This window comes from Piliocolobus tephrosceles, chromosome 7, assembly GCF_002776525.5.
Source record: "Piliocolobus tephrosceles isolate RC106 chromosome 7, ASM277652v3, whole genome shotgun sequence".
NCBI classification, from domain to species: domain Eukaryota; kingdom Metazoa; phylum Chordata; class Mammalia; order Primates; family Cercopithecidae; genus Piliocolobus; species Piliocolobus tephrosceles.
The window spans coordinates 4,908,131-4,920,880 of record NC_045440.1 but is presented as its reverse complement, the minus strand read 5'-3'; the positions used below and the strand labels follow the sequence as shown (position 1 = coordinate 4,920,880).

At 41.6% G+C, this 12,750-nt stretch overlaps 1 protein-coding gene across 3 annotated transcripts in view; it reads left to right on the top strand.

The window, feature by feature from the left end:
* The window catches only part of MCPH1 (microcephalin 1), a 241,277-nt gene that overhangs the window by 72,968 nt on the left and 155,559 nt on the right, over window positions 1-12,750 (top strand). For all 3 annotated transcript variants that reach the window (XM_023219099.3, XM_023219098.2, XM_023219100.2), the window contains exon 11: window positions 2,840-3,002. In XM_023219099.3, the coding sequence (XP_023074867.2) occupies window positions 2,840-3,002 (163 nt within the window). The remainder of the gene's footprint in view (window positions 1-2,839; window positions 3,003-12,750) is intronic.

The window sequence follows — 12,750 nt, the reverse complement described above, 5'->3', positions numbered from 1 at the left end:
GTTTAAAGGGGAAAACCATGTTTTTGATATCAATCATAGGTTTTAAGGTTTTAAGACATCCATCAAAACATTGGAACATTTCAGTGAAAAATATGCTGCAGAGAGGGGCACGTTTAGAACATTTTCAGTAGTGGGATCCTTTTCCTGCCTGTGGCTTAAAAATAAAAGGATTGATCATCAAATACCATACATTACATAGTGAAAAAGGGGGTCACTCAAAATTTTTGTAAATATATTATGAAATGTATTGAACATTCTAAATAGTCTAATACAGAAGTGAATATTGAATATATGTGTAATATTTTTTAAAGTCTTTGTATTTTTCCAAAATAAAAAAAAAATTACTAGTTAACTAGTTCTTTTCTCATTCAAGATTTAAAAATAAAACTTTTCAGGGCCGGGCACGGTGGCTCAAGCCTGTAATCCCAGCACTTTGGGAGGCCGAGACGGGCGGATCACGAGGTCAGGAGATCGAGACCATCCTGGCTAACATGGTGAAACCCCGTCTCTACTAAAAATACAAAAAACTAGCTGGGCGAGGTGGCGAGCGCCTGTAGTCCCAGCTACTCGGGAGGCTGAGGCAGGAGAATGGCATAAACCCGGGAGGCAGAGCTTGCAGTGAGCTGAGATCCGGCCACAGCACTCCAGCCCAGGCAACAGAGCGAGACTCCGTCTCAAAAAAAAAAAAAAAAAAAAAAAAACTTTTCATTTAGGCCATTTTCATGTCTTACTCTTTTTTTCTCCACATAGACTTCTTGTGATAGTTAAGAACAAGACCTGGACATTCTGATTTTATGTGGATTAGCTGTGCCTTGCAGAGACACTCGTTACTTATTGGCACACCCAGCAAGTAGCTGCCAGCCTGAGGATGGAGTTCTAGGGAGTGTCTGGTTTAGAGGTTTTTGCTTTTTGTTTTTGTTTTCTTGTATCATTTTTGCGTTTATTTTTTTCCAAATGTAATTATTTTTCTTGACTCAAGCACAGATTCTCGGGTTGAAGTGGTGATGAGGCCCGGGTCTCGACTCACACATCTTTTCTACCCTAAGGATCTCTAAGAATTTAAAAGCATGATATAATTCAGCCCTTTCGTTTTACAGATAAAGAAACAGGTCTTGAGATGGACATACCTAAGATCACTAGAGATAAAACGAAGAAGGCTGGGTGCATTGGTTTACGCCTATAATCCCGGGGGCATGATTTGAGGGGCCCAGGGGGGCATATCGCTTGAGACTAGGAGTTCAAGACCAGCCTGGGTAACAGCAAAACCTTGTGTCTACAAAAAAAGGCAGCAGTTAGCCAGACTTGGCGGTGAGTTGCCTATAGTCCCAACTACTTGGGAGGATAAGGCAGGAGGATCACTTGAGCCCAGGAGATCAACAATGCAGTGAGCCGTGATTGTGGCACTGCACTCCAGCCTGGGCAACAGAGCAAGCCCCTGTCTCAAAACAATAAAATAAAACTAAGGAACACCATCATTTGGAAGGAGGAGTGTTAGTCTGTATAAGCATAGACAATAACGTCTTCCTCTTTGTAATATAATTTTTGGAGAGGAGAGATGTTTATTATTATTATTATTTTTTTTTTTTTTGAGACAGAGTCTCGCTCTGTCGCCCAGGCTGGAGTGAGCGGTGCAATCTCGGCTCACTGCTAGCTCTGCCTCCCGGGTTCCCACCATTCTCCTGCCTCAGCCTCCCGAGTAGCTGGAACTACATGTGCCCACCACCACGCCCGGCTAGTTTTTTTGTATTTTTAGTAGAGATGGAGTTTCACCATGTTATTGTGTATATCACAGTGTGGCTTAGAAAGCCCTTCATTGGAGATTTTTTAAATTTTCTGGGAGAGAGAGAAAACCAATGTCAGAACTAAAGGCATAGAAAGGTTATTATAAAAGGGAGGAAAGAACTGAGGGTTGTTTGGTAAGGAAGTTGGATGGAAAGAATATATTTTTTAAAGGATATTTTAAGTATTAAGGGAATGATAGAGCAGGAGAGAAGCGGTAATGGTCATGAGCTTTGTGACAAATAGGTCCCAGATTTGATCTGATGATTTAATAAAAAGGGTCATTTTTCCCCTTTTAGTAGAAAAACTGTGTGTTGATACTCAGTAAATGTTACGTTTTCAAAATAAGTGAGGATCTTGGTTCTGCGCATGCACAGACAGATTCAAATTGGCCTGAAAAACAAATTGTTGCCCCGGTGAGAAGAGTGTTGGTCTGATGTCAGGGGCCTGGTTTCCTTTTTTTTTTTTTTTTTTTTTTTTTTCTGAGGTGGAGTCTCGCCCTGTCGCCCAGGCTGGAGTGCAGTGACATGATTATGGCTCACTGCAACCTCCACCTCCCGGGTTCAAGTGATTCTTCTGCCTCATCCTCCCGAGTAGTTAGAACCACAGGTGTGTGCCACCATGCCTGGTTAATTTTTGTAGCTTTTAGTAGAGATGGGGTTTCACCATGTTGGCCAGGCTGATCTTGAACTCCTGACCTCGTGGTCCACCCATCTCGGCCTCCCAAAGTGCCAGGATTATAGACGAGAGCCACCGTGCCCGGCCAGGGGCCTGGTTTCTGATGCTGGCTCTGTCCCTACCCGGCCCAGCCACTGTGGGAAGCCATTGACAACTTGTGGGCTTGTCTTCTCAGCCATTAAAATAGAATTGAGATCTGAAGTTTATTTCCCCAGGTTCCAAACCATTGATTGTAAGTCAGTTAAGACATAAGCACCATAACCAAAATCAGTTTAAAATGTTGGCTTTCTAGTTTTATTATTACTAATATTGAGTGTAACTGCCTTGATGTTCATGTGCAACAAACTCATTCATTTTGTTCATTTTCCCCCCGATTTGACAGAAAGCAGAATATCGTCATCCAGGTTGTGGGTAAATTGAAAGGCTTTTCAATTGCACCAGACGTCTGTGAGACCACAACTCACGTGCTTTCCGGGAAGCCACTTCGCACCCTGAATGTGCTGCTGGGAATCGCGCGTGGCTGCTGGGTTCTCTCTTATGATTGGGTAAGCCCTGTGTGTGAACTGCATATTTTAAAACAAGGCATTTTGATAGAGTGGGTCACCCTGAGGTGCTGACATCAGCACTCAGGCCAGCGTGCACCCTTGTGGATCTGCACACTTTCCTGTGAGCTGGGAACACCCGTCTTTCCTCCTGTTGGTCTCCCTTGGGCTGCTGCCCTTCAACCAGTGCCAAGTCCTGGGGCAGCAGGAGGACAGGGAGGGTAGAGAGCAGGAAGTGAGTAGCCTCTAAGATAAATCAGAAGCAAGATTAGAAAGACGCTGAAAGAAACGCAGAATGCACGTTCTCACAGTCAAAGAGCTTTCCTCTATGTGTGACCAAGAAATACTATGACCTGTGGTGGTGGTGGTTTGCAGAGCCAAAATAGTTCAGCGATTGTTTGTACAGATGGATTTACTTAGGATGAAGTATGTTCTTTCAATCCCATTTGGATAGGTTTTATCATATGTATATCTATCTGTAACATTATTTGCCCTTATTTCTATACATTAAAGATAGTTTTTAAAAATACATAATTATTTTCGTTATTCATAACAATTGAAATGATCTGTTATTAGTTCTATTTTTACTTTGATCCTCAACCTAAGGTTGCTCCAAAGCATTGCTTTCTGATGACAGTAGCATCATCTGTTACTTGTGTTACCATTTTGCGTCTGTGGGATCCGTCTTTCCTCCTCTTCTCCCAAGAATGTATTCTATTCGTACTCATACTGTGTTCATTTAAACCAGTAGAATTATAACATGCAAAAGCTACACATGTATTTTCAAGAATGGTCGTGGTCTTTTTTCCGTGCTGTGACAGAGTTTAAAGAGATTAGTGCTTCTAGTTGTGAAGTGGAAACGCTGAAATTCCGAAAGTAAGCACTACTGATTTGCATTGGTGGCAACTGGGGATCACCTTACCTAATTATATACTAGTACTGCTTTATGTTTATTTGGATGAAAGACAGTAGTCCCCCCCTCATCCAGGGTTTTGCTTTCTGTGGTTTCAGGTACCATAGCCCGAAAATATTAAGTGGGAAATTCTAGAAAAGAACAATTTATAAGTCTTTAAATGCATGCTTTTCTGAGTAGCATGAAGAAATCTCAGATCATCCTGCTCCATTCTCCCTGGGATGTGAATCATCCTTCATTCCAGCCTGTCCATGGAGTAGGTGCTGCTTGCCCTTGCTTAGTAGCCTCTTGGTTATCAGGTAGAATCTGGTTTTGCAGTGTTTGTCTTCAAGGAACCCTTATTTGGCCTAATAATGTTCCCCAAGCACAAGAATATTGAGGCTACCAACTTTGATATGCCAAAGAGGTGCTCCAAGGTGCTTTCTTTAAGTGAAAAGGTGAAAGTTGTCCACTTAATAAAGAAAGAAAAATGGTATGCTGATGTAGCTAAGATCTATGGAAAAAAATGACTCTTTGACCTGTGAAATTGTGAAGAAAGAAAAAAAATTGTACATAGTATATGTAGGGTTCAGAACTATCCACAGTTTTAGGCATCCCCCAGGGGGCCATGAACTGTACCCCCTTTGGATAGGGTGGACTACTGTCTATTTAATAACTCTAGCATCAGTGAATGAGTTCTGTGTTTTATTTCTCTCCAATTCAAATTGTCTCGTATCTTCATCTGACTACTCCCCTTTCCTCAGGTTTTGGAGGAAAAAATGTTATTTCTAAAGATATGCATCTGTACAGGATTCTTTACCTAACTTACTCTTTTGGGACTTTGAGCAGTCCATAGAGGTCAGACGTGAGAATGTACTGCCTTTGCTGTCGACGTAGATAGAGACCTGCTCCCTGGTTGTCTGCATGTCTCTGCTCAGTGTCCTGCCAGTACTCCCCAACTAATCATACACAGAAACAGAACTGGGTGAAATTGTAGGTTATTGTATCTCTTCTAGGATTACTTGATATGAGAAAGGTGGGCATTAAAACACATTATTTAATAAACTTCTGATCTTTACTCTGGACTCCTTGCCTGGAGGGAAGAACCTGGGGCACTCAGACACATAAGTGAATGAATGAGGTACAAGGCAATCAGACAAGAAAAGGTAATAAAAGGCATGCAGGTTAGAAAGGAAGAAATAAAGCTATCTATTTATAAACCACACAGTTTTCTATGTAGATAGTCACAAGCAATCTACAAAACAGCAATTAGAGCTGACAACTGACTTGAACAAGTCATCCAGATGCAAGAATTCCATTGAAACTTCAGTATAAAGCTAATAAGTGCAGGATCTGTGTGCTGAAAACTACAAAATGCTGATTTTAAAGATCAAAGAACTGAGTATATTAAAAGACTCATGGATTGGAAGACATAGTACAGTGAACATGTCACTCCTCCCCAAAATGATCTATAGATTTGACACATTCCATTCAAAATCTCAGCAGAATCTTTCAAGATACAGACAAGCTGGTTCTAAAATTTCTGTGGAGACGTTAAGGAGCCAGAATAGCCAAAACAATTTAGAAAGAAAATAACAAGGAGGAGGACTGGCACTACCTGGTTTTGGGGCATCCCTTCAAGCTGTGGTCCTCAAGGCAGTGTGGTATTGGTAGACACACAGGACAGATAGAGAATCCAGAAATAGACGCCAAAAATATATCCCATGGGTTTTGACAAAGGCATGAAGGCAATTCAGTGGAGAAATTCAGTCTTTTCAACAAGTGGTGTTGGAGCAGTTGGACATATACAAGCAAGAAAAGGTACCTTCCCAACACTTTGGGTGGATCACCTGAGGTCAGGAATTGCAGACCAGCCTGGTCAACATGGTGAAACCCCGTCTCTACCAAAAATAAAAAAAAAAAAACAGCTGGGCGTGGTGGCACCTGCCTGTAATCCCAGCTACTCAGGAGGCTGAGGCACGAGAATCACTTGAACCGGTGAGGTGGAGGTTGCAATGAGCCAATACTATGCCACTGCACTTCAGCCTGAGTGACAGAGAGACACCCTGTCTCAAAACAGAAAAGAAAAGGAAAGGAAAGAAGAGAGGAGAGGAGAGGAAGAAGGAAGGGAGAACCTCATTCTGTACCTTACATGGGCCAAAAAAATTACATCCAATGGATCATAGACTAAATGTAAAGGTATAAAACTTCTATAAGTAAACAAACAAGAAAAATGATCTTGGTATAGGCAAAGAGTTCTTAGATACACCAAAAGCATGATCAGTAACAGAAAACATTGATAAATTAGATTTCATCAAAATTGAAAGCTTTACTCTGTGAAAGATATTATGGAGAGATCAGAAGAAAACATTTGCAAATCTTATATCTGACAAAAGATTTATGTCCGGAATATGTAAAGAACTCTCAATACTGAACAATAAGAAAACAAACAGCCCAAACAAAACTGGCAAAGTAAAGACTTGTATAGACATTTTACTGAGGACACACAGATGGCAAATAAGCATCTAAAAAGATTCTCATCATTATTGCTCACTTCAGAAATATGGTGAGATCCACTACATATCCATTAAAATGGCTAAAATAAAAAATAACAGTCCCACTCTAGCAAGGAGCCAGCGCAGCTGGAACGGCTGCTAGTGCGAGTGGGAAGTGGTCCAGCCACTCTGAGAAACAGTTTGGCAGTTTCACAGAAAGCTACATGTCCACTCAGCAGTCCCACTCCCAGATACTTGCCTCGGAGAAATGAAAGCTTGTGTTCACACAGTCTGTACGTGAATGTTTGTAGCAGCTTTACCTATCAAGTGGACCTAGAAACAGCACAGCTGTCCCTCCAGTGGGTGAATGGATCAACCAGCTGGACCATCCATGCTGTGGAGTGTAACTCAGGAATCAGAAGGAATGGTGATAGGTGCAGCAGCTTGCATGACTCTCGGGGGCATCACGCCAAGTGGAGTAGCTGATCTCAGAAGGTCACGTACTGTATAAGGCCATTTCTTTGTCATTCTAGACAAGGCCATACTGTAGGGAAGGAGAACAGATGAGTGGTTGCCACACGTTAAGGTGGGAGTAGCATCTGCCTCTGCAGAGCAGTAGCAGCTGTCACATCTTTGGGGCACTGGAATTGTGCTGTGTCGTTAGTGGCAATGGTTACAGAATCTATGCATGTATTAAAACACAGAGAACTGTACACACCTATGCACACACGAGTAAATTTTATTATTTGTAAATTTAAATTAAAAAGTATACCTAGGCCGGGTACAGTGGTTCATGCCTGTATTCCCAGCACTTTGGGAGGCCGAAGTGGGTGGATCACAAGGTCCAGCAGTTCAAGACCAGCCTGGCCAAGATGATGAAACTCTGTCTCTACTAAAAATACAAAAGTTAACCGGGCACAGTGGCAGCCACCTGTAATCCCAGCTACTCGGGAGGCTGAGGCAGGAGAATCGCTTGAACTCAGAGGGAGGTTGCAGTGAGCCGAGATCACACCACTGCACTCCAGCCTGGGCGACAGAGTGAGACTCTGTCTCAAAAAAAAAAAAGTATATCTTACATATCTAATGTGCTTTCCAAATGGAGATATTTGGGCACTGGTAGGACCAGGCTAGTGTCTTGGTTTCGGAACTAGGTTTCCTTCTGTGTGCTGAAGTTTACAGGCTCCCATACCTTCAACTGCTCCCTCTGTCCCTATACTTCTATTAGCCCTGAAGCTTCATCCCAGCTCTTCTATCTTAAAAAAAATGAAAATAATTTAAAACCTAACTTTCCCTAAATTGCTCTTTGCCCTCTGTGCTACCTTTTTCCCCCTTGTTCATGGCAAAAGGTCACAAATGTGTGTCTGTATTGCCCTTGCCTTACTGATGATGTTGCTATTTGTGAATAGTATCAACTCTTGGGAGATTGCGAAGGCCTAGATGGCCTATGACTTCAGGTGTAATATCTGTTTGTGTGATTACAAGGTAACCATGAGGGCTGTCAGGTATAATATATCACACATATATAAGTCACACAGATATTTATATTGTATTGATGTTCATAGGTTGCTCCTGACTTGCACCCTCAAAAACTTTAGAAACAAGCTGAGTCACTTTCTTTGTTCATCTCAGTCTTCAAGAAGTCAAAGATGACTGCTGCTTTTTGCATGGCCCCCTCCTTTAACTTTTAAATAAATTCAATAGTATAAACATAAGAAATTTGAGCGAGGATAGTTGCCACCACCATTTACAAAGTCATTCTACATAATGTTTAAAGCTTAGCCCCAATTTAATATTTATCTATGTCTTGTACATAACTTCAGATATAAACCTCACAGTTCCAATTTCTTTTAGGGTCAAGATTTGAAGTATCCATATCATATATTATATACACTGACTTTGTGTACAAGGAATCTCTCTCTCTCTGGCACTCTTGCTCTCTCTCATCCTCCTCCTTCTAACCCTGTCTCCAATGCAATTGGGGGATTCTTAAAATATTCTCTTTGGCTAGCAGTATAAACTTGCCTCCAAGAAAAACATTACTGAGCATGTTTTTATTTCAGGGTTTGTGTGGTATTCTCTGGAAATTTCTTGTAAAGGAGAGTTGTAGCAGTTCTTCAGAATTAGATGGTTGTATGTGGCCCAGCTAGTCATATCAGAAACTGTGATGATTTTATAACAAAATTCAGTTTGAATTTTGACTTAATGTTTTTGAGAAGTTTATTGGCAATTTTTCCATGTTTACAGCAGTTCACACCTCCAGTGTTAGCTCTACTGTTTTCAGGAAAGAGAATAATTTATGTTTTTCCTCCTTCGTGACCGAATTGTCTGGCAGATACATGGAAATAGAAAACCATGCCAGGAGTTGCCGAGCTTCCTATTTATGGGAGACAGGAAGTAACACAACAGAAAAATAAAGAAATTAATTTGACCAAAGTGTCCCTTTAGACTCGCATTGTTTTGTTATGTGTTGTTCAAGCGTAGTACAATTTGAACCTTTAAATACTCTTTATCCCACTCTCACTTAATTTGGTGTTTCCTGCATTTTCCTGTGACTTATCCACAATTCTACTTTCCCTCGAAGCCCTTTTGTGGATGCTAAAATACAAGCGGAGTGTCCTATGATCCAGTCTTCCCCTTTTCCAGCTACCACTCCGTGTCACTCTGTCCAGCACAGTGAGGAATAACTCAGCCTGTATTCAGATTTTAAGATTTTGGTCCTGAGCAGCTTGTGAAAAGGATCTGATAATAGAGATTTAAAGCTAATGCACTTATAAATACAAGTGTAGGGCTTAAAAGCTAAATCAGCTTTATAACAAAATGTCAAGGCCACTAACTATCAACAAATAATCTAGTGTTTTCTTTATCAAAAATGATGTCATCATGACTATTTTCTTGAGATAATGTGATCCATATTGAACTTAGTAAGCAGTGAGTCAGGTGAGACATGTTTTTATCAGTGGTGAGCATAGAATCAATGAACTGTTAGAAGGACACACGCAGTTCACTCAGTTCATGCCTCTCATTTTACATTAAAGAAATGCTGAGCCGCTCTCCTAAAATTATAACTCATGGTAGAACCAGAAGTGGAATCTCGGCTTTTCACTGGTGTTAGTTCATCACCCTGCATTCCCAAGTCTATTCAAAAGGGATCATCTTGAAAAACCATTCTCTTTTTAACCTTAAGATGGCAGATTAACTTCATAACTTATGTTAGGAATAATTTTCAGCCACATTGTACTTGGTGTGTCACACTGACGCTGAGTTTCTGAGGGTTCCCTTCAGTTCTCTCTAGCAGACATTTATTGCTCGCACTTGCAAGCTAACTAGGATCTCAGGCCTGGGTCTCTGAACTTTCACGATTTGATTGCAAAGTCTTTTTTATCCTGCTACAGATTATACCTTGGTAAAGGACTTTATACTTCACAGAGTATTTTCCCATGCACTGTCTCACTGGATCCTGACAGAACATTTTTGCAGCCAAGAAGGATGCTGCAAATAAACAGTGAGTTTAGTGATGGCGACTCTGGGCAAAAATAGTTTGTCTGACTTGAATGTGGATCTTAGAAACACATCTCTGTCACGGCATTGTTTTAAGGCAGTGACTATGAACAGCTATCTCCGGGACACCTAATTTGTACATTTTCCTTATTAAAATAATGGATTCTGGTTTTGCCCAGGCGTAGACACAGAATTTGTCTGCTCCTTTCACTTGAGGTGGTTCCTGAACAGTGCTGGAGCTCGTTCTTTGCAGAGGCTCCTACAGGCTGTGTCAGCATGGCCACTGGCCACTGGGAGCATGGGGAGCAGGCGCTGCGGTCTAGGTCCTCCATTGCCCTGTCTGTTGCTCCTGGCAAGACCCCAAGGTGCGCATTTCCCACCAGGACCATAATCTCCTGATTGAGGACAGATACCAAAAAGTGATTCATCTGGAAAATTGAGGGCTTTGGTGGTGCCCTCCAGGAGGACATTTGAAAAGATGTGGACAAGCCTGTGAGTGCTAAGAATGATGAATGTTGGAGTTTGAAAGAGTCAAAGTGATTTTTTTAGTGGAAGAAGACTTTGGAGTCACCCTGAGATGCAACCACACACATGATTAGGAATAAAGTTTGATCACCGTTTTCAAATTTTTACATTAATATTTTTTCTTTAATTTTCTAAAGGTGCTAGACGGAATCTACTTAATGCACCTGGCACAGAAAAGCCAGCGCACGGGTCCTAAGGCTGCACCTTTGCAAGAAGGAGAAATACCTGAGGCACCAGGAGTGAGGAGGACAGGTGTTGGAGAAGGCTGTAGGGCCCCAGTATGGCTGTGTAGATCAAAGCGAGGGAGGCAGAAGCCATCAGACTATTTTAACTACAGAGTGGTTCTGGCCTCTCAGCAAAGAATGGATTGCAGGGAGGTAAGAACAGGGTGGGCAGCAGGAGGCAGCTAGGATCATCGAGGTGAGAAATGACTGCAGCTGTGTCTACAGGCGGGGTTGATAGGTGGGGAGGAGAGAGCAGGTCGGCGTGCTTCCTAGGGAGATCTAGTGGAATCTGTAATGTGAGGTGTGTGGGAATGGAAAAGTCAAGAAGACTCCCACCTAAATTTTTTCCTGGGGCAACTAACTATAGATAATCGTGCCATTTGCTGAGTTAGGGAATTCTGGGGGGAGAAAATTGTGTGCAGGGTTTGGGGTACAATAAAAAATTGATGTAGGCATATTGAGTCTGAGATTCCTACTAGACATTCAAATAGAGATATCACATATCAGATTAAATATATGTACATGTGTTCAGAGGAAAGGTTATTGACTCCAGCCATGGTAACTGGAAGGGAGTGTAGAATGAAGAAAACAGTGAGTTTAGGTTTGACCTCTGGGCTGTGCTGCCATGCAGAAGTCAGGGAGAAGGGGGAGGCAAGGGGACCCGGGAACGGCTAGCTAGCAACCTGGGGGAGACACCAGGGGAACGTGGCGTCAGTCAGAAGGGGGACTGTTTCAGGAAGGAAGGATGCTCAGCTGTGCTGAGTGCTGCTGGAAGGTGAATAGAGGAGACAGAAGCCACTGTTCAATTTCATCAGGTGGATGTTGTCAGAGACTTTGAAAAAAGCAGGTTGAATCCAATGATTAAGAGAGTTGAAGAGTCAATGGTACAGAAAGCAGTGGGAGCACTAGGTTATGTGTAATGGTGCCATTTACTGAGTTAGGGATTATTATCAGACGTATTGCTCATACGTTATTCCTAGACGTACTGCTGCTGCTACATCAGAGAGATTGGTTGGCAGCAAATGGGACACTATGAAGTGTGACTCGAGCCCTCTAGTATTGCCAACGGCAACACAGATCATCGTCCTGGTGCTTGGCAATGTGGTTGCATTATGGTGAGTTGAGTGTGGCCTTGGGAAGCATTTGAATCTGTTGGCTGAGTTATCAGGGAAAAAAAATTTAAAAAGTAAACTAAGATTATGTATATTAATGAAAAAGTTGCTGTATTTGGCAAATCCTTTAAATGGATAAGGCTAACAGTCAAGAGGGTACTTGTTGCCACCCATCCTTTTCCAAATCACACCGTTTGTCTTTTCTGTTAACTTGGATCAACCGTGAAGTAACACAGGTCTTCACTGTAGACCTCAGTTCCCCGCGTTTGCTTTACGACTGAGACCTCTAGGACCTCAACTTGGTCCATGCTGAACTGCAGCACAAATTCCAAGCTTTGGCCGTACCTAAAGGTGCACTTTAACCTTTGCAGTGTTCTGCCAGGCATCTGAATTTTCACTTTTGTTTCTGACATCTCAATCAAGCAGTTCTCGCTGTAAGTATTAAATAATAGCACAGAATACGTTAACTTCAGGTCTTCATTGGAAAATGCAACCATGGTTTGATTTTATCTGTAACTTCAAAAACTGTCTTCAGCTGTCCATCATTTAGATGTCCCTCAGGGACTTCGGGGACATTGTTCACCATCTATTCTTTCAAGGCTTCTAAACTCTATCCCCAAGTTAAAATAGATTTCCAAGGAACATCATACTTCTGTTATAGTCTCTGTGTAAGGATCCTCTGTGAATTTGGTTTTAGGCACAATGTTAGCTTTTGAAGAGAGCTGATGTAAGAAATACTGGATTTTAGAAAACTGTTGTACTTTTTTTCAAAGCTATAATTGACAACATTGTACATTTTGCTACCTGATACTTCTGAAGTATGATCCACCTAATGCATTTCTCCTAAAATTCATTTCCAATGAATTGAATAGGAATTCCAAATGAAATGAATTTCATAGGAAAATTTAGTACAGAAAATTTGTTAGACTGTCCTTAACCAGAGAATGAAAATTATGTAATGCAGTTTTCTTAGCTAAAGTAACAGCTTGCCATAGGTTCATAAGA